Source organism: Capricornis sumatraensis, chromosome 19 (assembly GCF_032405125.1).
Source record: "Capricornis sumatraensis isolate serow.1 chromosome 19, serow.2, whole genome shotgun sequence".
Classification (NCBI taxonomy): domain Eukaryota; kingdom Metazoa; phylum Chordata; class Mammalia; order Artiodactyla; family Bovidae; genus Capricornis; species Capricornis sumatraensis.
The window spans coordinates 44,020,001-44,047,962 of NC_091087.1; the positions used below are offsets into that span (position 1 = coordinate 44,020,001).

Here is a 27,962-nt window from a genome sequence, read left to right on the forward strand (position 1 = left end):
CAGCAAAAATTTAGTTGAGATACTTTATGAGATATCTCATTAGTTAATTTTTAGCAAGTATTGCCATGCTGTCTTTAAAACAGACTTGGGTAAGAATTAAAAGAATAAAAAATAGAGTCATGCATTTTTAGGAAGATAGTAAGCAGTGAAAGTATAAACTCAAATTCTAGAACGGGTTACCTCATAAACATATTTACGCATATTATATATATACATTCCACACAACTTTTCTTCCCACATATATAAAGTCACAGTAGAATTTTGTTTCATTACAATTTGTCTATATATAATTGTATCATTTTACTGAAAAAAATTAAATTTTCTAGAAACATTTCTTTGGAATGTCAGATATATTTCTCTTGTTCCCCTGATTAAGTTCATTGATGTTCAAGAAGTCGACTGAGAGACAATTTTTTTAACAAGTTAATTTGTTTTTTGTTCTCAGACTTTCTGGCAGAAAATTATTTGTCTGAAATATTGAAATATGTTAAAGTAATACAATTAGAAAGTTAAACCATGAATACATCTTACACCGCTTAAGATGAGTTAGAATCACCCTTATAGTTTATTCTGTGCACAGGAAATATTAAGAAAATTTCCTTTTAAGGATTTATAAATTTGAATGGTAAATATGTTTATATTTCATAAATTATGATTTCTTTTCAAAATTAGAAAAAGTTTTGCAATAAAATATTGCTGAAAACACATATACTGACAAACTGAGGTGTTTTAATCTAATCTTTTATGAAGAAAAACATATTAATCAACTAAGACTTTCAAAAGTGCTATTTTAAAATTTAATATCACTATTATTTTGCTCAGTGTAGTGACTGCCTGCATGATTATAACCCAGGAAGAGACTAATAGCACATGAAAGGTTAATGGAAGCTATCTAACAGACTGTTAATAAAAAGTAATGAAACATACAATTTTATAACATCCACTCTAAAATAAGCTTCTATAAGCTGTATGAAGATTTTGTTAATTTCTACCACACTGCACACCAGTTACTGCAGCTATAACTTTTTTTTTAACTCTAGGACTAATTTAACTCAGAACTAATTAGTTCTGTCTTTCTAGAAGAACTTGCAAATGTGTACACAATACTTACGTTACTTATACAAGCATATTACCTCATCCTTCCTTTTTAAATTTTTCCCTTTAATCGTTTTTTTCCTTTTAAATATTCAAAAATACTAAAAGAATGTATTTTTCAGAATTAGTATGTAAACTTTTGATAAAAATAAACACCTTCAAAAAAATATATCTTTGTAAATTGAAGAATTATACCACATCGTTTATCCTTATTCTAAAGATGTCTTTATGTAGTAAGTACATTTTCTGGATTTTAGTTTAAATTATTAATGTTTGATATAATCTTAAATAAATACTGTCAGCCATATTTGTTATTTTATCAAATACTGATGTAGCTTCCAAATTTTGCTGGTATAACTGATATAACTGATATTTGTCCACATGTAACTAAAGGTGTGTATGAACAGAAGACAGTAGTGATTGAATATTAATATTTATAGAAAATGAAGATCATGGCATCTGGTCCTATCACTTCATGGGAAATAGATGGGGAAACAGTGGAAACAGTGTCAGACTGTTTTTTGGGGCTCCAAAATCACTGCAGATGGTGACTGTAGCCATGAAATTAAACGACGCTTACTACTTGGAAGAAAAGTTATGACCAACCTAGATAGCATATTCAAAAGCAGAGACATTACTTTGCCAACAAAGGTCTGTCTAGTCAAGGCTATGGTTCTTCTTGTGGTCATGTATGGATGTGAGAGTTGGACTGTGAAGAGAGCTGAGCTCCGAAGAATTGATGCTTTTGAAGTGTGGTGTTGGAGAAGACTCTTGAGAGTCCCTTGGACTGCAAGGAGATCCAACCAGTCCGTTCTAAAGGAGATCAACTCTGGGATTTCTTTGGAAGGAATGATGCTGAAGCTGAAACTCCAGTACTTTGGCCACCTCATGTAAAGAGTTGACTCATTGGAAAAGACTCTGATGCTGGGAGGGATTGGGGGCAGGAGGAGAAGGGGACGACAGAGGATGAGATGGCTGGCTGGCAAAATTGACTAGATGAACGTGAGTCTGAGTGAACTCTGGGAGTTGGTGATGGACAGGGAGGCCTGGGTGCTGCGATTCATGGGGTCGCAGAGAGTCGGACACGACTGAGCGACTGAAATGAACTGAAGGGAACTGAATGTATCATTTATTAACTTTAGATAGCTATAATTTTGCTTACAATGAATGATTTCAGAAATAAAAAATTTTATTTAAAATAAACAAATAAATAAATAAATAAGAAAATGTAAATGTAAGTTTATATTAAACTCCAAATTTAATAAATGTAAATAACTTAGTACCCTAGCCAATGAATATGACCCAACTTTTATTTCTGACATAATGACATGAAAAACCTCTTACTCTTATTTTTTTTCTGAAAAATTAAAAAAATACATTTATATTTATTTGCACATTTAGCATTAATCCAAAATTGAGAGGCAGGAAAGAGACTCTCTGAAAGGGAGAAATTGAGACAAAAAGAAAAAATAATTCATTTGCATTAATATATAGTATCTCAGAGAGAATAGTGTTCTGTTTCCATTTTATGTGCCAGATTAGAGCCATAAAGAAGTGAGCCACAAGTGTGGAAGCTTGAAGATGGTGAGCAACTGAAAAATGAGTAGGGGATGAGAAAAGTAGTGTTGAGAATTATGTGAGACATCCTACTTGCTTACTTCTTGGACATGGAAATACAGCATTTACCTAAAGGAAAATCTGTGTATTGAGAGTGTTTACATCCCAAATGAGAGGACAAATAGCTGATTTTAATTGTATCTATGACTTCATTTTCATTGATGCATTCTGTTAGCACACTGACATATACATTCTTATTTCTAAAGAATTGAAAGAAAAAAAAAAGTTGTACTTAGCATACAATTATTTGGTGTAATGAGTATCAGCCATATCAGATATATTCCTGACATTTGCAAATTTTCCCTTCAGAAATATGACCTATAGTTGCTACCCTCCACCCAATCTTTTATAGAAAGCTTATTAAGTGACCCAGGCCCTTTGTTGGGAGCTAGAGATAAAGGATATATATGATACTGTTCCTGCCTTTACGGAACTCTCAAATCAGTTACAGAAAATAGATGTGTAAATGTATCAGTGCAGTCAAGTCCTAAACTGTTGGTACAAAAATATATAAAGGGTACAAAGGAGACAGCATAACTGGAAGAAAACGGGGTAAGAAAGTATTTGAGAGATGATCATATTTCATTTTAGTAGTATTAGTATTGTATTCTTTACTACAGATATTCCCTGGTTGCTGTTATCTCCGTGTCAGAGAGAGTTCCTGTTCAAACCTAAACCCATCTTAGTAGTGATGATCTGCTTAAATAATGGTATTATTTTAAAAGAAAAAAAATTGTATTTAAATTTTCCTTATTCCTAGATTACAACTGTTATATCAAAGAAACATGAGAAAAGATTAACAATATAATTATACCAATTCCTTGTTTTCAGAAAAACAAGGAATAAAGCAACTGTTTCTTTATTTGCAACCACAAAAGAAGAACCTCAATGGGAATGCTATGAAAAAGTTACAAATACCAAAGAGGTAGGCTTAAAATTGACATTTTTCTAATCAAAAATAAACATTAAGAAAAACACATTTACTCCTTTGCCAAATAATAACTCCAACTCATTATGGTCTTAAAAAAGAATGAGAGTGTCTGTAGGCATCATATTTCTTATGTCAGGTAAATTACTGAATTATTTCATAAAGCCATACCTTAAAAATGCAAAAGAAGTTCAAGCATAGTTTAAGACAGCCCAATTAATAGTATGAGCTATTTTTTTAGGGCTTCCATGTTTTACACTACATATGTACTGCTTTACTTTTAAAGCAATTCCTATCAATGGTGGTTATCTATGACCTCATTCATTCAGTTAGCTGACATCTCTTATGACAAGAGACTCCACTTTGTCTTCAGGAAATATTCTCTCATTCTGAGTACAGGTACCTTAGGTAAGGCTGACAACCTTCCAATGCCTTTAGAAGTGGAAACATGACCTAAGCCTGCGTATCTCACTTCCCACACCTCTTACCAGGTACTGATTTGGGATTGAGCATGTGACACAGGATGGTCCAATAAGAGCCTTAAGAATCTGTGAAATTGTTGGGATGGAAGTAACTGTGTGATCTAATAGAACACAAGCTCGTTATTACTAGTGATATCTTGTCAATATATGGAAGGAGGAAGGTGACTGAAAATAAATTTAACTTAGATAAAAAGAGACTTGGGGAATGGAAAGGGAGAGAGAGAGGTTTCAGATAGCATTCTGGCATCTGAATCTGCTGCTGCTAAGTCACTTCAGTTGTTTCCGACTCTGTGCGACCCCATAGACGGCAGCCCACCAGGCTCCCCCATCCCTGGGATTCTCCAGGCAAGAACACTGGAGTGGGTTGCCATTTTCTTCTCCAGTGCATTAAAGTGAAAAGTGAAAGTGAAGTGGCTCAGTCGTGTCTGACTCTTAGCGACCCCATGGACTGCAGCCTACCTTTTTTTTTTTGTTACGTCACTTTGAATTAGATTTCAATAACTTGTAATCGATAAAATCTCCTTCATTTGCCTCGGGTATTACCCCTTGGACTACTGAGACACCACTTATTAGTGACCACTGAAGATGCATGTATCATTTGGGCAGATCCACATTGAACTGCCAAGCATAGTAACTTGCAAAAATTGTATTTTTCTTTGGATTATAGATTTTATATAAATAACTGCCTTTCTAAAAAGTACTGCTTTGACAAAAAATGTATGACATAGAAAAAGAATATCTTTTTCTTCCAAAAAGAATAAAAAAGCAGCTCTTCCAACTCTCTACTAGTCTGTTTAATCTGCTTACTTTTGATTACCAAATTCAAGGCAGTACCATTTTTCATAAGCACGTCTCAGTATCTATCGTAAAATACCATGCTGTCTTTTCTCATATATCCTTACCCCCCACCTACTGCCAACACCAGGTTTTAAACCTGGAAGCCATCTGTGCCTTCTCTTGCTCCCTAGATCTCTACATCCTGTTATGCACTGGAGATTTTTTTCCCCTGTATGGTTCTTGCCAGTCCTACTGTTTAGCCTATCTAAAGTAACGTGTGGTGTAATAAGAAGAATCTAGAATTGGTAGTTAGGACATATGGACCCTCACCCTGGCTCTGCTGTGTGACCTTTGTCAAATCACTTCAGTTTTTTCATCGATAAAATTCAAAGGCTGTAGGTGTTTTTATTTTAGCTTTATTAAAAAACTACTCAATAGTCTTCAGTGATTTCACTCCAGCTACTCACTAAATTATCCAGACTCCTCATGCAGACTTTCCAAATTCTCCATACCTTGTCCCCAAGTTGTCTTTCCAGTTTAATTCTCTATGACTAGTATCCTATGCTGAAGCCAAACTTTACCTGCTAGTTCTCGAATATACTCTATATTAGGTGTTTTTCTAGGTCTTTGTCTTCGTATATTCATTTGTTCCAAATGACTAAAATGTTACCTGTATTCCCCACACTGTTCTTCCCCTTAAACTCACCTATTTTAACTTTGTGAAATCTTAGGTTTTCCAACAGCAGCTTAAATGCAATGAAAATAAATAGATATACATATAAGAACTAAATAAACTATGTGAAAGATGGCCATGTAGCAGAGAGAAAGAGAGTGAGTGAGTGAGTGAGTGAGTGTGTGTGTGTGTGTGTGTGTGTGTGTGTGTGTGTGTGTGTGTAAAGTATGATACTGGGTTCTTACAAAAAAAAAAAAAACCTATCATCTCTAAAATCTAAAATTCAAATTATGTTACAACCATACTGAAATCTACAAAAGATAAATGTACAGATGTTTTAATCTTATAAAATTATTGAAATAAGTAACATATTTGCTATTTAAAAATCCAATAAAATTATAATTAAATATGCACTCTATGCCTTTTTCTTAATTTTTCATTTATTTATTATTTTTTCCTATGTTATTTTGTAACTTCTTATTCATTAAGCTTGTGGCTAGGCTTCTTCAGCCATAAAAAAAATGTTGTCAGGTTGGTTCTAAAAGTCGAGAATACAAACATTTCAGTGTTTACTTGACTAAGTGATAAACTGGATCAATTAATAAGATGACTCAATGACAGTGTCTATTTCTACTGACTCATAATCACAATTCATAACTGGGGTGATTACCTCCCACATCTTGCCTTACCTCAAGCAACTGCATTTTTACCTTAAAATAATTGACTTTTAAAAGCTTTGTGGAAACTGTACTTTCATTTTATATCTTCTTCCAAAGGGCTATACTTTACTTTCCCCTCTGGCTGTAAGATACGGTAGAGGATGACAGACAGCATACCTCTATTTTGTGTCTCTTTGAGATAAGACAGAAAATGAATGATAATCACCACAAAATTTCTTAAGGCAAATAAAGTTTAACTGAACAATTTTTTAAAATTTAATACTTTTTTATTTTTTTTTTGCTTTTTCCAACTGAAGAATTATTCCAAGTCCCCCCCCCCCCACCCCCCGCCCTTTTTGGTGACTGCTGCATGTTTTAAAAATACATATTATGTTTCAGAGAGGGATATGCTTAGGAATAAGAAAAACAGGATAAATATATTCTTTATGGGTTAAGAAAAAAGTAAAAAATAGCCCTTCGAACTATGTTATGTTGAGGAGATAAGCACTCTAGATATATCAAAAAAGACTACTGCTAGAGGTCAAGTAATGATGAAGAAAACATGAGGGTTGTGAATGATAAACTATTATAGAGCAGCTTATTATTTACAAATGAAAATAAGTTGGGGTTTGTCTTGCTGCTTACCAAACCAGATTTTACTAAATTGCGGTTAAATTTCTGGAAATCTCATTTGCTATCACCATCCACGTGTCAAATTATTAAAAAGCTCTTTGAAACTATTATTTTCAAACCTTCTCTTTTTAGCTCAGCTATTTCAGGGTATATATAATAAGTTCAGAGTTCTTAATTCTGATTAGTGAAAAACATATTTGGGCTTTTAATATGAAAACAAATATTTTCAACTTAATATTTTAGAAGTTGTAACAATCAACTAAAAAAATGAAAAACAGCTATGAACATGAAAGTAGGGGCTGTGTTTACTGAAGCAGATGATGGAAAAGTGTGAAAGATAAAGACAGAATCAAAAATTCTATTTTGGATCTATCAAGTTTGAAATGTGCCACCCATAAGAACATGCCAAGTAGGTGACTGGTTGTGGGTTTGAGAGTTAACACAGCAATAGTATTTAAAGCCAGAGGAATGGACAAGGTAATCTAGTGGAAGATAAAAGTGAACAGATAATTCATTAAACAGTGAACAGCAAAGGACTATGCAAGGACAAGAAATATTTAACATCTAAAATAATCAAAGATATTCTGCAAAACAGCAAAATTAATCACACAAAAAGGCAAACTAAATGAAGATAAGGGACAGGCTTAACTATCTTAATCTCTTTCTTTTAACCTCTTTTCTGTGGCAGTAAATTTTGGAAATCACCTTATGTAACATATTGCATTATAAAATGAGCATAACCTTTAACTTAGTTTCTCTCCTTCTGTGATCTCTCTGGGAAATAATCCCAAACATGGAAAATGTCATATACACACAACAGTATAAGACACTATATGAAACTATAAAATAATGTGGAAAATTTCTATGTACAATTAAAAAAACATATAAATGTATATGTAGAATTTTAGTTAAATAGTATAAAATTATACACAGATAAAACTGAATAAAATAATAGAGGCTGGGTTTCAGATGAGCTTTTTTTCTTACCATATAAAAACTTGTCTTATTTAAAAAGTTTTTAAAAGCACTATAACAAAAGGAAATCGAAAAATTATCCCCAAATTAGGGTGCTGAATAAACAAGTCCTACAAAAGCAGAACGAACAATTCATTTAAAATTTAGTATATTTCCTATATTCACTGAATAATTATTTACTGAGTTCTAGGTACTGTTCCTGGAGATACAGAGTTAAACAGAAAGCATAAGATCTCACTTTCATGAAGCTTCCAGACATGTGGCATAATAAATAGTAATAAACATTTAAATGTGTATTATAAAATGAGTTGGCAGAAAAACAGATTTAGAAAATACCTAAAAATTTTTTTGTTTTTATTTTTGACCATGCCACCTGGCTTGTGGGATCTTTGTTCCCCAACCAGGGATTGAACCTGTGTCCTCTTCACTGGAAGCATGGAATCGTAAGTACTTGATCGCTAGGAAGTCCCAGAAAATACGTGTAAAATTTTAAAACAAGAAAATGTAAAATCATAGTTTTAAATAAGAATGTAATTATGCTAAATGCCTATTTAGGAAAACCACTAAAGTTAATCTAGGAATATAAAGCCATTTAAAATTCTGAGTATGGGTTGACTCAATACCTTATAATGTAAGCAAACTAATCTGATAAGATATTATTGGAGGTAAATGCTAAACTATGTTTAAAAACTGATCTCTATTTAAACTTAGGTAACTCCAGTAGCTAATTACTAAGAAAACTTTCACAATTTGGATTATTTTACTTTTACACATTTTTGACTAAGCCATTTTCACCATTAAAATTCAGCATTATTAATTAACGATAGATTGATGTACCATATTTTTAACATGATTTAAAATATTATTGAAATCAAATTACAGTTACTTGTAGGTATTTTATATTTACTAATCAAGCTAATTCAACATTTCTTATATTTTAATTTCACCAAGAGTTTTTCTGAAGGCAATATTTGCTTTTTAAAAAATAAGAGGTGTCTACATTTCAGTATCTTATTAGTAAAGGGACACTGGTAATTTACTATCATAAATGACTGTCATTGAGAAATGAAAATGTCCTGAATTATTCTCATTATATTAATACTTGGAAGATGAAAACATATACTGACTAATAAATGAAAAGCTACAGAGAATGTCTGCAATTTAAATAAACATACTACTAGTCAGAGAACTAAATTCTTCTCCTGTGGATGGATTGAAGTAATTCCCTTCTAATATGTTAATGAAACACTAATAAAAATATTTTTAGAACTCTTATTTGACTAAAACCCATTTAAAGTTAGTTAACGAAACAAACCATTTGCATTTTCAAAAATATTTTTAAAATGTAACTGAAGGACTGTTATCACCTAACGGAAGGAAAAAAAATAGCTAAACCAAAGACCAATAAAATAAATTATGAGGTATTAGGTTCAGAAGATGGAAAAGATCAACTGGAATATTCCCAAATCAAAGATTAAAAAATTAGAAATAAAAATGAGAAACAAATTTTTTATCCACAGTGAACAGAAGATCAAACTCTGGCAAAACTCCTCTTATTTAAGAGAATATGCAAAAATATTCCTACTTCTAATCATTTTTGAAATAAAACTAAAATGTTGAAAATGTTGATAACTACCCAATTTTCCTATTTGGTATATTTTGTATTTTATATGGCCTTAATTGAAAAACAAAAAAGTCTGTTGAAGACTAGTGCACATTCTGGAGTAATGAAGCATTAAGTGCTTTGGTTATATAAAGGCACATATAATGTTCTGTCTTGAGAACACAGCATCTGCAAGAACTGGCAGAGCTATGACTTTAAGGAGAATGCTGACAAAACCAACAAACCACCTTTACCTACTAGGTAGTAGTCCAGAAAAACAAACAATATTGCCTATCTGCCTACTTAGCAGCTAATACTAGACAAGGCACTCTGTATTTTTATCAGTGCCCAAACCACATATAGGATGTAAAATAAGGTACATTTCACATTTTATTAACTCTTTTTCCCCTGGAGTGTACCATTTTCTTCAATCTGAAAATTTCAAAAGCCCTTGGCTTTCCATAAATACATCTTCATATGAGATAAAACCTTTAGAAGGGACTTTGGAAGGTCACATAACCTGGTATTCACTAAGAGATATGTTATAATTCTAACCTGAAAATATCAATGGTGTGCTGCTTTCAGCAGAAACTCTTAACTTGCCCTCAGAAAGATCCCCTGATGCCCACCACTGGCTGTGAAGGACACATCATCTACAGCATAGAACACTAACAAAGCTCGGCGTCTGCAGTGGAGTAGGTATGATTAGGAAGTGCTCGTTTAGCCTTTTACCATAATTTTTGGCAAAAAATATTACTAAATAATCTTTGAAAATAGTAACATAATCTGCATATATAAAGATCTCCAAGGTTAGAAAACCTCTAACTGAATTTGGCAATAGTCAAAAAACTATGATGATCTGAAAAGACAATTATCCTTTGTATGATATTTCTTCATAGATTTAAATTGTAATTATTAGTAAACCTCTAACTGTTCTCAGTGATAAAACTAACACCCCTCAATTTCTATACAAGTATGTGTTTCTTTAATGTTTATCAAATAATATTTGAAGTATTTCATAAAAAAGTCTTTGTAAAGGGCAAGTGCTATGTAATACACAATTTTATAATTATCATTTTTAATAAACTACTGTGCATTTTCATATGGTAAATGGTGTTACCCAAATAGAGACTTCAGGAAATGTTTTTCTAACTGTTCAAATATAGATGCATAACCTCATCCTAGATTTATTAAATAAGAATCTCTATTGGTAATTTTGATGAGACTAGAATTGAGACCTTTTGCTATATTAGCAAAGAATAAAGAAAAATATTACAAATATTACATAATCATTTAATTTGGCATAACTTTTAACTATGAAACAACTGCCATTTCCTTTGCCACTTAAGTGTGTCTCTTCTAGTCCTGAAGCCTCTCTTGTGACCCTTCTTGAAACTCCTCAAAAAGCACCTGACAACTAGGAAACGAAACAGCCAAGTAGTCCAAATATATCTAACATCAAAGATGGTCCCATCTTTCTCAATCTTTTGGAAAGTTCCCACTTTAGATTCCTTAAAACATTACATAACATCGTAACTGAAGCCATTATATTTTTCCATCTTGTTTTAATTTCCCTTAGTTAGCATTTTGAAACCAAAGCAGAAATATAAAAACTTAATAATGTTCATATTTCTTGCCATCATCTGGACGATACACAAACAAGATATTTTTTGACTATTAAAAAGAAGGCCATATGTTTCTTAGCAACTTAATTTTCTTCAGTTAATATTATGAACACTATCCTAGGCCAATTTATGTGGCTCTAATTCATTTTTTTAGTAGCTTTATCACATAATATTCTATAATACCATATTTACTTAGCCACTTTCCTGCTAAAGGTCAGATGGTTTTCCAACTTTTGCTACAATATACATCTTTGTCTCTATATTTCCATGTATTGGTGCAGTAAACTTTACTGGGTAGATGCTCAAAAGCTGTAATGATATAGCATTTCTTACATAACACTGTAAGAGAATGATTATTTCCTATATCTTTGACCACACTTTTAATTTATAAACACACACACATAGGCCCACACAGAGGTTAATTTTTGTGTTCTGATTTATGTGTATTATACATATGCATATAAAATTTTGTCTGTCTGGTGAAAAAATATAATCTTGTTAATGTTGACTGAAATTTCCCTGATACTTGATAAAGTTAAATATGCTTTCATTTGTTTATTGGGCACTTCCATTCCTCTTCTATAAACTTCCTTTTTGTAATCTTGATCTATTTTTTCTCCTGGATTTTTATTTTATACTATCAATCTAGGGGCTCTCTTTATAGTAATTAATTCATTGTCATATTTTTCAAGGATACTGTCACCTTTTGCTTGTTAGTGGTGTATTTCACTATATAAAAATATAAAATATTTGTAAATTTGAATGTTTTAACCTATCCCTTTATGTCTCATATTTCCTTCTTGCTCTAGAAAGTTATCCTCAACTTTATTTCACACACCATAATTTCATCAAATAGTCTTACAGTTTCAATCTTGAATACATTAAATATTTCTATATACTGGACAAGGTAGAGGTCAAATTTATTTTCTTTCAGGTGGATAGTCAAGTATGCCAGTACCACTTATCAAATAATACATCCTTTTCTAAAATAAATAAAATGACACTTAAATGTTACTCTGGACCAAGCAGAGTTCTAAATGCTTCTCATGCACTGATTCACTCAAGAATCATGACAACCCTGTGAAGCAGGCACTGTTATTCATTTTACAAACACACAGCACATGGTGAAGTTAAGGATGTTTTCTCAAGTTAGAATATTAGGAAGCAGCAAAGATTTAATTTGAAGCTAGGAACTATGGCTTTAGAGTATGATTCTCTTAATTTCTAAATTATACTACCTTTCTTAATGAATGACAGAATATAGTAAGTTCCCATATATAACTTAGGTCTATTTCTGACATTTGTGTTACATTTCATTGACCAATTATATTTGCTTATGTTAATGCCAACCGTGTTTTAACATTAGAGTTTTATAGTTCATTTTAATACTGAGTGAAGTACTTAATCTCATACACATTATTTTGGTAACTATTCTATTAATTGTCTCATGGTAAGTCTCAGGCATCTTTCATATGAATATTAAAATCATTTTGTCTTGCTTCACTTTCCCATAAAACCAGACAAAAAGGGAATAAAAGGGAAACTGCAACAGATTTACATTTTAATTTAAAAGAATTAAGGTTTCTATGATATTAAATTTTCCCCTCCAAGGTTACTGTAAGTCTATCTATTTATTAAGGGAATGTTTTAAGTTTTTATATGAAAACTCCATGTTATCCTAATATGGATTCAGTGTTTTGGTTCAATTTATTTCTAAGAATTCTTGGAGATTTTGATATGAATATGATACTCTATGTTGAGCTATAAGGAAGTACACTCAAATATCAGCAATTTTATAAGGCTCATCCTAATAGCTATGAGTACATAAAATCTAATGTGTATAATAAAGTCAGTAGGTTCATTTAAAAAGAATATTTGAATTTGACTATTTTTCTAGGATTTTATTAAACATATTTCTAAAGAATACTATTGTGACATCACATACAACACTGAAGGAAATAAAGCTTAATTTTTACATTTTGTTGGAGAATTATGACATATTTGAGGTAAGAGCTTGACTGGTTTCCTCTGCAAAACAAACAAACAAAAAATTTTCAAACTGCTCTGAGTACTGGTGAAGGGAAAAAGTTATCTAACAAAGAAGGCTATGTCCCTTTAACTTAATGTCTTTATACAATCAATAGTATTCCTTTTTCTGTTGGGTTACATTTTTAGAGAACTTCTGTGCAAGATTTCATTTGAAGAAAGGATTTTCAAAAAATAAAAAATGAGTTTTAAAAACCATACAGACTGTAAGCCTATTCTTCCAACTAATACTAGCCACTCAACAAATACTTATTGAGAATCTATTAATGTTCTAGGCTAGTGGCTCAGTGGAAAAGAACCCTCCTGCCAGTGCAGAAGACCTGAGTTCAATCCCTGATGAAGAAGATCCTCTGGAGGAGGAAATGGCAACCCACTCCAGTATTCTTGCCTGGAGAATCCCATGGACAGAGAAGCTTGGTGGGCTATAGTCTGTGGGGTCACAAAAGAGTTGGACATGACTTAGGGACTAAGCAACAAATGGTTCTGATACATCAGAGAATAGAACAAAGACTACTGTTCTCATGTAACTTGATTTTCTAGGACAGTGAGGCTGATAATATACAATTTTTTTAATATGATGATAAGCAAACAGCTACCTGATTGGAAAAGACCCTGATGCTGGGAAAAAAGAGGGTGGCAGAGGATGAGATGGTTGGATAGCATTACCGACTCAACGGACATGAACTTGGGTAAACTCCAGGAGATAGTGAGGGACAGGGAAAACTGGCATGCTGCAATCTATGGGGTTGCAAACTTAGCGACTGAACAACAGCAAGCAAAGCATGCAGTGTTCTGCGAAGCAAAAAAAAAACAAAAACAAAAATAAAAACAGCAAGATAAAGGGAATCAGAAGTACTGGGAGAATGGGGAGGCCAGGGTGCAATATCAAATTGGGTGGCTTGATACATCCATCTCAAAAGGGTATTGAGAAGCGAAATTTGAACAAAGACTTGATGACTATGAAGATGTTAGCCAAGTAGATCTCTTTGAGATTGGAGAATTTTGTGTAGAGAGAGGCAAGAACTTGCCTAATGTCTGCAAGGCAATCCAAGCAGGTAGATTTGCCTAGGGCAGAGTAAGGAGGCAACTGATATGAAATGAAGTGAAAGTGGTAATCTGGCAAGGATCATATAAATTAATTAGATGTCATTTGGAGGATATTGGCTTTTGCTAAGTTCAATGGAAAACTATCACAGGCGTAAGCAGAGAAATTTTATAAGAAATCATTTGCTCAGTGGAGAACAGATTTTTGGGTGCAAAGGTAGAAAGTCTGGGAAATCTATATAGATACTACTGTAATAATTCAGGCTTGGACTAGGGTAGCAGTAGATGTAATGAGAAGAGGTCAACATTCTATATATACTTTAGTGATAGAGTCAACATTATTTCTTATAGGAACTGGATATGGGGTATGAAAGAAAAGAGATGAGAATGAATCCAAGATTTGAGATCTGAGAAAACGGTGCATGGAATTGCTTCAATAGAGACTGTAAGGGCTATAGATAGAGCAGGTTTTGGGTAGTTTGTGGACTTCTGAATTAAAGATGTCCAATGCTGAGTGGCAACTTGGATATAGTCTGTAGTTTCACTCTGATATGTGTATTAGACAAATGTGAACCCATGTTATGTGGAATCTGAATCTTTCACAATTTTAGAGGACATCTTTGTCCTCTACATTCAAAATTATAAACATAAAATTAGGTAGAGGGCCTTGTAATAAGCCTGTGCAGGTGAAGAATCTTAAGGGTTAAGCTTCACTATATGCGTGCTCAGTTGCTTCAGTCAAGTCCAACTCTTTGTCATCCTACGGACTGTACCCTGCCAGGCCCCTCTGTCCATGGAATTCTCCAGGCAAGGACACTGGAGTGGGTTTCCATGCCCTCCTCCAGGGGATATTCCCAACCCAGGGGTCGAACCCGGGTCTCTTGTGTCTTCTGTATCGCAGGCAGATTCTTTACCACTAAGCCACTGGGGTGGCCCTTAAGCTTCATTAGTTCATAACAAACCTACTTGTCAATGAAAACATAAATTTTGCATATGTCAGAATATAAAAGCCAAGGTGGTATATGAGGAAGAAGAAAAGTATACATCCAGAAAGAGTTTCAAATATTAAGACCCACTTACTCCAACATTAAGAAGGATGATGGGAGGAACTAGCAAAGGATTTTGAGATGAAGCACATGGCATGATACAGGAGGAAAAAAAAAGGCTGTGCAATAATATCCTGGAAGTCAAGTAATGAAAGTACATCAAATAATGAAAAGTACACCAAGGAAGCAAAAGTGACAAATTATAACAAATACTGTTGATAGACCAAGTTCCATGCAGACTGACAACAGACTACTGGAACTAACGGTGGGGTCATCTCTGATATCCTATACAAACAGTTTCAGCAGAATTGTGGAGGAAAAAATCTGACAGGAATGGATTTAAGAAAAAAATGGGAAGACCAAAAACTGGAAAACAGAGAGTAAACACTTTTGTGAGTTTTGCTACAAAGCAGTATAAGAAATAGACCATTAGCTGGTGAGAGAAGTGAGATTAAAAGAAGTTTTGTTTTGTCTTTTAAGATGAGAGGAGAAAACAGATATATGTATGCTGATGGGAATGTTACAGAGGTAAAAAACTCAACAGATGAGAGAGATGGCAGAATTAGTGAAGAGATGACCTTGAGTAAAGAAAAAATAATGAGCCTTTAACGTGCAACTGAAATTACTTGTTTTAAACAGAAGCAGGGAAAGTTTATCTATGGTAACAGCTGAGAGGTAGAATATGTGAGTATAGGTGAAGCTGTGATTTTCTGACAAGTTTTTATTGCTTCCATTTTTCTCAGTCAAGTAACTAAAGTTATGAGCCTGGAGTGAGGACAGAGCAAAAGACCTTAGCATGCACAGACAGTTCTTATATGGCTTCACGATCTCTACACTCCTGGTATTTTGCCTTGTACAGTTCCTCCATTTAAGTGTGTGGAGAAATTGTGCCCTGATTCTAACCCACAGGATATGGCAAAGGGATGAAATGTCACTACTCTGATTAAATTTCACTGTATGGTAAAAGAGAAAGTAATTCTTATGTTTAGGTTCAAAGACTTCATCATGCTGACATATAATGGGGAGAGATTTTCCTGCTGTCTGCAAGAAGCGAAAAACCACACTGTGAAATGCCCGTAGAGTGGGTCACGCAGCAGGAAACCTGGGTAGGCTCTAAACTCTGAGATCTTCCTCTTGTCAACAGTCAACAAGAAGTTAGGGTCCCCAGTCATACAGCTACAAAAAACTGAATGTTTCAGTTAGGTCTCCAGATGAAAATAAACCCCAGCTGATACTTTTGATTGCTGGCTTTGACTCTGAGCAGAAGACTCAGCTAACAGTGCCTTTGACTTCTGACCCATTGAAAACTGAGGTGATAAATGTGTGCAGTTTAAGCCAATAAATTTGTGGCAGTCTGTTACACACAAAAAACTAATACAGGTGTTGAAATGAGACAAGAATTTATGAAACAGACATTCAGAGAGTAAAAAAAGTGACTGGGCTTATGATTACCTGACAAAATTAGGGGGTCATTTGAGATCTGTGGTCATGAAACTGAGGTGGGACCAGTGACTTCTGCTTTTTTCTGTAACTACAGCAAGGGTTCTTTATATGAGTTACCTACTTTCATTTGATTTGTATATTTTGATATATAATTTCAAATTTATTATTACATAAATATGTATAAAGCACATGTTTCTGAAAAAATTCTTGTTACTTTTCTTGAAATGTGAGAAGAATCCCAGGAGAGCTAACAATCATGAACTTTAAATTAAGACTGGAATTTAATTTTTGGTGCCATTGACTGATTAATAAAACCATTCTGTTAAATCAAAGTGATTGAAAAATGTAGAAAGATAACTTATAACTGGTCAAATCCAACTGATTCTGTTTTTTACCTTTTTAGAATTTAATCACATTAAGACTTTAATTTTATTTCTATCCATATATTCGCTTCTTAAAGTTCCAAAGTGTCAAACTTGCACGTGCAATATGCACAAACAAAAAAGTGTAAGTTGTAAACGTGTCAGCCCTAACTTTCTTTCTTAATAGGGAAATAATAGAATTTTGATTTATAAGTTAGACAACAAGTAACTTTGTACTCTCACTTGAGAAGAAAAACTCTACAGAGCATCTAAAGCTATCTTTAAAAGCTTACATACTAAATAGACATTTCTCCAAAGAAGACATACGGATGGCTAACAAACACATGAAAAGATGCTCAACATCACTCATTATCAGAGAAATGCAAATCAAAACCACAATGAGGTACCACTTCACACCAGTCAGAATGGCTGCGATCCAAAAATCTGCAAGCAATAAATGCTGGAGAGGGTGTGGAGAAAAGGGAACCCTCCTACACTGTTGGTGGGAATGCAAACTAGTACAGCCACTATGGAGAACAGTGTGGAGATTCCTTAAAAAATTGCAAATAGAACTACCTTATGACCCAGCAATCCCACTGCTGGGTATACACACCGAGGAAACCAGAATTGAAAGAGACACATGTACCCCAATGTTCATCGCAGCACTGTTTATAATAGCCAGGACATGGAAACAACCTAGATGTCCATCAGCAGATGAATGGATAAGAAAGCTTTGGTACATGTACACAATGGAGTATTACTCAGCCGTTAAAAAGAATTCATTTGAATCAGTTCTGATGAGATGGATGAAACTGGAGCCGATTATACAGAGTGAAGTAAGCCAGAAAGAAAAACACCAATACAGTATACTAACACATATATATGGAATTTAGAAAGATGGCAATGACGACCCTGTATGCAAGACAGGAAAAAAGACACGGCTGTGTATAACGGACTTTTGGACTCAGAGGGAGAGGGAGAGGGCGGGATGATTTGGGAGAATGGCATTCTATCATGTATACTATCATGGAAGAATTGAATCGCCAGTCTATGTCTGACACAGGATACAGCATGCTTGGGGCTGGTGCATGGGGATCACCCACAGAGATGTTATGGGGAGGGAGGTGGGAGGGGGTTTCATGTTTGGGAACACATGTAAGAATTAAAGATTTTAAAATTAAAAAAAAATAAATAAATTAAAAAAAAAAAAAAAAAAAAAAAAAAAAAGCTTACATACATGTTGATTATAGAAATATTTTAGTGTTGAAAATGCAGCAATATTAGTATCACAGAATCTTTCTTTAAAGATAAAACTCAGTTTAACTAAGCTGTTTTATTCTGTATTACAATCTTAAAGAATGGTAACTAATTAGTTACCCTTTTTTTTTTATTATCATTTGAAAGAAATTTCAGAAAAAATAAGTAAACATAGCTTACACTTATAAGGTGAGTAGTACATTCTAGTGCCGTTCTAAATATAATGAATTTATTATCTCAATTTCACAGAAGGGGAACCTGAGGTCCAATTTACTCAGCAAATAGCAGAACAAAGATTTGATCATAGGCAATTAGGCTCCAGTCAACTTTTAACCATTCTAAAAGGCTTCTTATATGATAATCCTTCAGTTTTCCAGGGGAAATTATTATATACTCATAACATTGTAGTCGGATCTGTGAAAACAGTCTGACTTGTGGAAATATGAAGGTAGGAAGGTAAAATTCAGTAGGTACTGAAGCATCATAGTCACTTTTAAAGAGCAGAAAAGATTTTTAAACACTGAAACTACAGGTAAAACTTATTTTCAACATACTTTCTGTGCTTTTTATTTTGGGGTTTTCTAAATATTAATAGTCTCTTAGTTCCTTTTATTAGTTTGTAACACAAACCATTTAGCCTAAAGAAAACTCAATCACAAATCACTTAGCCATTATTGATGAAATAGCTGTCTAGATTGCTTTATACTGGTTTATGAAAATTCACATGGAAAAAGTCTGCAGTGATTTTTAGCAGACTTTAGCAGAGGATATCAGATTAGCTATAAGACATAAACAATAATTTTAACCTAAAACTACAGACATACCTGCTAAATTTCTCAATAAGGATAAAGTAAACATATGAGAAATCAAAGTCATATTATCATAGGTTTAACAGTCTATTTTAAATATGGAGAGTTTAAGATGATCACATTAGAACCCATTTTTCTACTTTGGTTATTACTCTTATACATCTAAGTCAATTTTAGTGAATCTAAATTAATTAGTACTATCCACAAGAAACAACTGTGAGCTATCTAAAGACTGAATGAACAACAAAAACCAAATTATCTTCTCTACTACAACATGAATAGACTCTACTGGGAAATACTGTAGGGAATGAAATAATTACAAACTATTAATAACATAAAGATGAAAGATAACTATAATTCCTTCAATGAATTTAAGGATTTTGTTTTGTTATTTTATATCTTGCCTCAAGTTATCCAGGAGGTATTATGCTTGTTTGTACAAGAACAGAAGAAAACAAAGCATAAATAAAATACTTTTAATAACTGATGACTGTGGACAGAGTATAAAACCACACATGACTTAATTTTCCAAATTAGAAGAATATCTAGAGGTGGATGTGTTAACATATCTAGAGGGTAAAAATATTATATCAGTAAACTTAAAAAAAATTTTAATAAATCATTTTATGAAAATTATATTTCCACAAGATAAATACAAGAAAATACAAATCTAACTTTAAAGACAAAATTTTTGTTGGTTTTTCTTATAGATCCAGAATTTTTTACTTTTTATGTTGAGAAAAATCATTTGTTTTTAATGAGTGTTGTACTCATTTGTCTTGTCTTTATTTGGAAGAGAATGAAGCAGAAGAGGAACACTAAAAATATAAAATCAGTTGTTTTCACAATAGTTTTCTAATTCATATAATTAAAACTCATAAGAGAAAAAGTTTGAGTGAAAACGTATATACACTTTTCCAACTTCATGCATCAATAATACAAGCTTGCTTCTCACTTCATGTAGCACCATTACCTTTAAAGAAAAAAGATGGGTTTCATCACTAGAGATGTGTACTTTTTAAACCAATTTACTGGGGCTAAAATGTGAGCATTATTAAGGATTTTTGTTTGAAGGGAACGCTACTGAATAAAATAAAAATCAAGTTCCTACTACAGAATAACATTCTAAATGTTAGTTTTCCTTCTAGTTATTTAAAAATTTTTCCTAAAAAAAAATTTTTTTCCTGAGGTTGCGAAAGTATTAGAATCAATCAGCAAAATAATTCTGATAGCCATATCTTAGACCATATGCAAAAGCCACATTTAATATATTTAGCAAATATAGCTCAAAGTTAGTAATTTATTAGTCAAATGCATGAAAAATATATTAAAAAGATAAGCTCATTTAATATTTAAATAATTCCATAAGGCTTTATATTAGTAAAAATGTGGAAATATTAAAGAAGATAACATTTCTCACCTAAATGAAGCTCAATTCAGACAAAATGAAAATGTGTTTAATCATTTTAATAAATATATTTTCAACATTTCTCATGTTAAAGTACAGTAAGGCTCTGAATTACACAGAATATTTTAGATGATTTCCTTAAATGTGCCAAAAACAGCTACATTTTTGAAGAATGTCCTACAAATATTCAGTACCAAAACAATCAAGTCAAAACTAAGATATATTTCTCATTGCAAAGTTTGCAACTCCAGCAAAGAAAATGTATTATTAAATTCTAAGAAAGTACCATTTCTTGAGTTATGAAACAGCATTAAAATTATTACAAATACCAATTTCCAGTTACTCTTAGACTGCTAGAAATGTTTTTCATCAAAAGTTTTAAACTGTTACACAGTAAGGCATATCTGAAATAAAAAACAAAGAAAAGTGCATTCACATTTAAAGATATACCTTTGCTCAATAACTCATATTTATACATTCATTTTTTTTACATATATGATATTCTTAACTTATATACCAGGAAGCCTAGGAAGAAACAATAAGGGAAATAATAAACACCAACTCAATAAATAACCCTCAGAGCTCCATAAAGTCAAAATTTTAGGAGGAAAATCCAAAATTCTAGTAGTCTATCATCTGAGTCTATTTTTATTATCTAAAGCTAAAAATGCATATAAATTTTCAGGAATAACTGATATTTCTTTCTCAGGTTATTTGGAATCTGATCATGGTGCACAAATGTGAATGAACGAATACATCCTTAACCCACCAGTATCTTTTTCTCCAGTGTGCAGGCAATCACCCGTGAAAAGTATGGTGTAGATGACAGGATGATACTGTACCTGATTAGCTCTGGAGGTGGTCATGGGGTCAGATGGAGAGGACTTGGTGGTAGTTGGGGAAGATGGCAATGTCTGGGAATAAAGCAGTTCAGGAGCAAATCAACCTTTATAAGCCTTAAACTGATTATTTAAATAAAACAAAATAAAATAAAATGTAATATAACGAGAACAAAATCCTATGAACAAATTTTTCTCCTATTCATTTAAATTTAATGGAATTCAAGATCAATTAAATAACTAATGCATGTAAATACGCATGCATAAGCATGTAAAAATAAATTCATGACTTGAAATCATGATGGTGACTGATAAAAATTCACATGAGCATTAAAGGTATCCTGACCATATTCATGAATAGTAGTCTCTTTTCTTTCCCTTTTGTTTTCTTGGGGGAAAAGAGATCTCAAACAAAAATTCAATAAATTTAATGAGTAAAACTGAAAGTCATTTTCCTATCAATGAATACAGTCGGGGATTGAAAGAAGTGGTGAAATGAAGTTTACTTTGGCATAAAAGTATCCACCTACTTAATATGTTGAACATCACCAACAAGTTGATTCCACATGAATTTAGGGTTCCATACTTAAAAGCAATTAAATTTGCAGTTCTGAGTTCTTAATATCACATTATCTTCTAAAACATTAATTTTTAATAAATTTAGAGCCCGTCTGAAAATGTAAACATTAACCTCATATTAATAAACAAGTAACTAGTAGCATTTTAACAAATTGCTGTAATATTTTTTATTATTTGTGCTAAATACTAAAAATTTGTATAGATGAGGTGTATAACATTTTGTAGCATTATCAGCCTGTGTTGAAAATAAGCACAAAATTATTAGGAATCAAATTTATTGTTCATTTCATTTTTAAACACATATACATACTATATAAAAAACTATATACAAAACATGTCACATGAGACCATAATATTCTTAAGGTATTTTTAAAACTTCTGATGTCTGATAGAGTAACCTTAAAGTGTATGTAAGATGTTTTCATCTTTCTAAAAAGGTATACTTTCACTTGACAAATTGTATCATTTAAGTAGCACTCTCAGTAGATAATATTTCTTAATATATGAAATGGGGTAGTTTTATAGTATGGACAAAATTCTATATGCACATTATGTTTTATATTAATATCTATTCTTAAAATTACTCAGACATGAGCAAAAGCATAACTTTAAAGGTTCAGCAGTGTCAGGAAAAGCAGATAAAGTTACTTAAGTCAATCATATTTACACATTTAATATTTCATAACTCCTATCTGGGATAGAAAAAATATTTAAGAGTAAAAGAAAGGATAAAAAATTTCACAGGCTCCTGCTTAATTCACTGCTCTCAAGTAACAAACTAAGACTGATTCTAATATCTGATCATGTTTTAAACAGTTCAGGGATTCTTGATTCTTCTTTAAAACCTTGAGGAAAACTAGACAATGCATACACATATCAAGATTTTTGTTAAATCATATTTTAAAAGGGAAGAAGAGCTGCAAACCTCACAAGAGAAGGAAAAAATAAACCTCAAGTCCATTGTTTTCTGTTTTTGCTATTTGTAATAAACTCACTTTATAAAGTCATTTCTCCAGAAAGAATTTCACTAATAGTCATTAATAATTACCCTACTATTTTACTTTCCATGCAATACTATGCAGAAACATACACTACTGACTTTGTAAATATTCTGTGTACTGTGAATTGAAGAGTAAATTTTCCCTCCTCTGGTTACAACTGCTACTGTACAGATTTCCTGGGAGTAGTTAACATATTTTAAAAAATATGTTCTTTATTAATCTCAGCATAATTATAAGATTGTTGACTAAATATATGCAAAATAAATCTAGAGGCCATCTACCCCAACACAGGTTAGAAGCTAATTCATTAATCTACAGAAGCATGAGGTATATGTGTTGGGCTCTTCTATTTTCATCAGAGTAAAATCAACTTGAAGGATCACAGGTTCATTATGACAGCCATCTTGACCTAGATATGAATTCTCTTGAAATACTGCAAATAAATACGTAGAAAAAGTAGTAATATCAAGTGACTCAGACTTTGTGATCACTAAAATACATCAATACTATCTTTTTCCAATTTCTTGAATACCTTTCTTTTTACTTGGTATATATGTGAAACATTGGGCATGTATTAGTAACTGATGCAACTCATATTCATTGACATTGTCCTTAATAATTCTGAGGTTGCTTCCTTCTCACAGGAATAAAAATAGTAATTTTAAACTTATGGGACAATATTAATGTGCATAAAATCATTAAGGCTTTGGTTATTACAAATTATAATACATTAAGACTTCAATATTTTAAATAAAACAGATAATAATTAAGTTTGGGCTTTAAGGGATTAGATTTTGGAAATGTCACAATCAACTGTTTCTAAATTTTTTTGTTTAAATTCTTAAAATTATAAACATGTAATGTGGTAATAAACACGATTAGTTTTCTAGTTATCTATTACTTATATAGATATTCTTAAACACAAAAAATCTCCTTCCTTTACAAATTTAAATTTGTAAATTTTCTCTAGCAATGAAGAGAATCCAGAAAGTTTGCATTTTAGTTGATTTTTAAAACTACTACTTGTAAAAACTGTTCTGATAAACAGATAAATGTAAATATATTAATGTCTGTAGAAGGTTCTAATAATTAGATTAAAAAACAGCTTTGAAAGTCGTTCTCAACCACACAAATAGATCAGAAAAAGTCATAGAAACACTGTCATGTTCAATATGTTTATTTCTCTAATATTTTATAAACACATGTTTACTCATCTTCACAATACAGACTGAAAATTTAAGTGGTTTCAAGTTTAAAAAAATCCCTTAGTAAAATTTCTGATATACATCTTGAAGATATAACTACTGAACATCCATATAGCAACAATATATTAAAATGTGTTAAGTAATATTTATAATGGATATATACAGTTAAGAACTCTTTTTAAGTGAAAGTGAAATCATTTCAGTCATGTCCAACTCTTTGCAACCTCATGGATTGTAGCCTGCCAGGCTCCTCCATCCATGGGATTTTCTAGGCAAGAATACTGCAGTGGGTTGCCATTTCCTTCAGGGGATCTTCCCGACCCAGGGATCGAACCTGGGTCCCTGCATTGCAGGCAGACTTCACTGTCTGAGCCACAAGGGAATCCCTTTTTAAAGTATTTATTAAGAAGTGATTATGAAGGGCACCGGCATTTTTTTAGCATGATTTTATCTTTCAAGTGGAAAAGTATAATATTTTAATTGATAGGACATGAATGTCTAAAAATTCTGCTTTAAATGCTGAAGGCTGAATTACTTATTACAAAAAATTTTGAAGTAGTTTATAATTTTAAAATAGTGAATCCTTTGGAATGTAAGTTTCTAAAATTCAAGATTTAATAAGTTATTTAATTAAATGTAGATTTTTCTAGGTTTTTGGGAATAAGAACTAAAAAGTGATTACACATTGTGAAATGCATTCTTGTTAACAAGTGGCAGTTTTCCTGGACCAGAGAACATAAACTCTACAATAAATAAGCTTAGCTTCAAGCAAATCTATAATAATAGACTGTCAAGGTCTATCATAGGTACAGTGAAAACAGTAATGAACAACAAATTTTAATTTTAATTTGGAACAGGTCTGTTTTGAGTTCTGTTAAATAAATCTGCATACTACTCCATAAAAATAATGAATCAACTATTTAAATATAGAATTGTCATCTTTGATTTTCCATCTTGACACATATCCAGCCTTCTCCCAATATCTGAACTACCTGGAACTACTTAGCCCTAATATAAACTCATGTTGTCTAATTTCAAAAGGTCTTTTACAATTGATTACTAGTCCATATCTTATTTTCCTCATAATAACTATTCTGTACTTTTATCCTTCTCTTCAGCTATTCAGTCCCATGTATCTTATATTCTTTTCAATTGATAGTTTTTATTACCTGAAAGAGATCATGATTTTCCAGAATGAGCTTCCTTATTTACTACAGTTGACTTCATTTCAACCTTTGCAATTTTCCGAACCACTTTTCCCCCACCCTCTCATTCATTTCATGGTAGACAAAACTGTGATATCCCAGACTTCCTACTCCTCATGAGCTATGACCTTAACACCCTATAATCTTTTCACCACTCTTGACTCATTTTGTCCCTTAATAATCTCATCTGTATTTGGCATCCCCAATTTCTCTTCCTTTTCAAGCTCCTTTTTATTCTTTAACATTAGCCATTCACTCTTTAGTAGCAGGGTAGTTATGTGAATCTTTCTGATCTAACTTGCATTTTTCTCCTTTTATATCCAAACTTTCAAGTCAGCAGTTCCCACATTTCACACCTTTTTTTTCTTTTTACCTAACCAATCTGTTTACCTTTAGGATATACTATTATTAAGAAATAATGACTGCTTTCTCAACATAGAATTGAAACTGACTTAGAATCTCCAATGATTTTCTATATAAAAAAAGTTATTTTTGAACTTTTATTTGGGTATTTGATCCTTTTTAGCATCTTTCCTTATACTTCCCTTATTTTCTCCTTTTTATCTTTATGATTAATAAGGAGCACTTACTAGGAACCAGGTACAGATATAGTGGATTAATGCAGTACCCTTACAGAAGAGGTTACTATTACTTTCCCCATGTTATAGGTAAATAAGTCAAGGTATACAGAAGCAAAACAGCTTGTTCCAATGTACACAACTGGTAAATTAAAGAGGCAGAATTTGAACCCTGGCAGACCTATTCCAGATCCTAAGCACATAACCATTATACTATAATAATTCCGAGTTACTTTTTTTAAAGTAACTGCTTCTCTATCTCATTTGTTTGTTTTTTCTCGCCTACAATGAAGGTGTAAGTGAAATTATCACTGATACTGCAATTAAGGATCTATATTTTCAGTTTTAAATTCTTACCTATGATTCTAATCAAAGACTACTTTAAGGAAAAAAAATATTACGTACAACTTATTCAACCTGCCTAAAACGATCATACAAAAATATTGTCTCAGATGCCTGACTAAAATTCATTAGTTGCTTCCTGGAACTTAACATTTTGTTAGGCTCAAAACCACATATGCTCATTTTTTATTCTTTCCTCATCATTTTAGAACTAGAATCAAATCAGTACCAAACTCTTACAGATGTCACTTTGAAATATATTTTAACTTCAAGCATTTGTCTCAACTTTCACTACCAGAGGAGATTAAGTGCTCATCATCTTGTTCTTAAAATATTGCCTAGTCTCTTCACCCTGATACAAGACTTTCTATTTTGAACAAGGTCCTTTTCCTGCATATGTTTATTCAGGAGTCTGAAAAGTCCTAAAAGAGAGAAATCCATTGGATTTTGTTTTATCAGCATTATACAAACTTAGAGGCCATACAGATCAGTATTAAGATCAATTAACAGTTACATTTCCTTGGGTAAGTAAATTTCTGTAAACATCAGCTTCTATAACGTGGACTCTATACATGCTTCAGAGGAATTTTGTGCGGATGAATGGAATATTTTAATAAATGTTAAGTGCATAGCACAATGGCTAGCACAGAAACAGAGTAAGCACCATATACATCACTATTATGGTTATTACTGATTCTTCATTCTTGACCATAAGACATCCTTTTTTCCTGACAAAGATTAATGTCTCCTGGATTTGTACGATGTAAGAGAAGCTTTAAAAAATATTATTTTATAAACCTTCAAATCTAAGATCTGCATAGTAGATCACTCAGTAATTATCATAATTATCTTCCTCTCCTACCAATAGCTATTCCTACAAGCACTCTAAGAATCTGTGTGGAGTAGCACAGAAGAAAACAAAGTGGAGAAGTACCCCTTTTTCTTTTTTTCATAACCTTCCAGAGAAATTAAAAGGGAAAGTATTAGAAAATCTGTAGTCTGTAGGATACCCTTTGGCCAGACATCCATGAGTTGCCATTATTTGGTTCCACACAACTTTATCTAACATTAATTTCCTCTAAACTACAACACAAATGTCCCACTTCTGTCAAGATAATCTCTTTACTATTCAACAATTATGGTATCTTTCTTCTCAAATCCATATTGCTCCATCTGCCTAAAATAAGCTTTTCTCTTTTTTTCTCCTCTAATCAGGCAATTCCTCTACAGAGTCCAGGTCAAGTTTTTACCTCTTTCACAAAACCAAATGTCACTCTAGCCTACATTTCTTTCACACTCTGCCAAACTTTTATGGTACACTGTTTATATTGTAGTTTTGGTATATAAATGCAGTTTTATATCTTTATTAGTTATATTGGGCATTTATGATCACTCATAAACTAGCTTGAGAGTGCAAGGGTTGCAATATATTCTGCAATTCACTAAGAATGTATTTAATAAATTTATAATTGAATGAATGAATAATGAACAAATTATGAGCTAATCTTGCCAATTTTTTATGATGAAAATAAAATTCTTTGTGCTAAATGAGATTTTTAGTATCTTAATTTAATTTTTAAATACAAAATAATTATATAGATGCCTATAACTATTTCTTTCTTAATGTAGTTTTTCTTAAAAATACATTGAGCCAAAAAAAAAACCCCAAAACCCACTGAAAGTCTGTAATAGACAAAGGAAGTTAACAAATGCCAACTATCTTACTAATCT

The 27,962-nt window shown here is 32.2% G+C and overlaps 1 protein-coding gene across 5 annotated transcripts in view; it reads right to left on the reverse strand.

Moving 5' to 3' along the window:
* NOVA1 (NOVA alternative splicing regulator 1) overlaps window positions 1-27,962 on the reverse strand; it is a 169,801-nt gene that overhangs the window by 2,147 nt on the left and 139,692 nt on the right. For 3 of the 5 annotated variants that reach the window (XM_068991282.1, XM_068991281.1, XM_068991284.1), the window contains exon 4: window positions 21,325-21,396. The exons of the other annotated variants lie outside the window; for them this stretch is intronic. In XM_068991282.1, coding sequence (XP_068847383.1) covers window positions 21,325-21,396 — 72 coding nt within the window. The remainder of the gene's footprint in view (window positions 1-21,324; window positions 21,397-27,962) is intronic. 5 annotated transcript variants of the gene reach the window in all.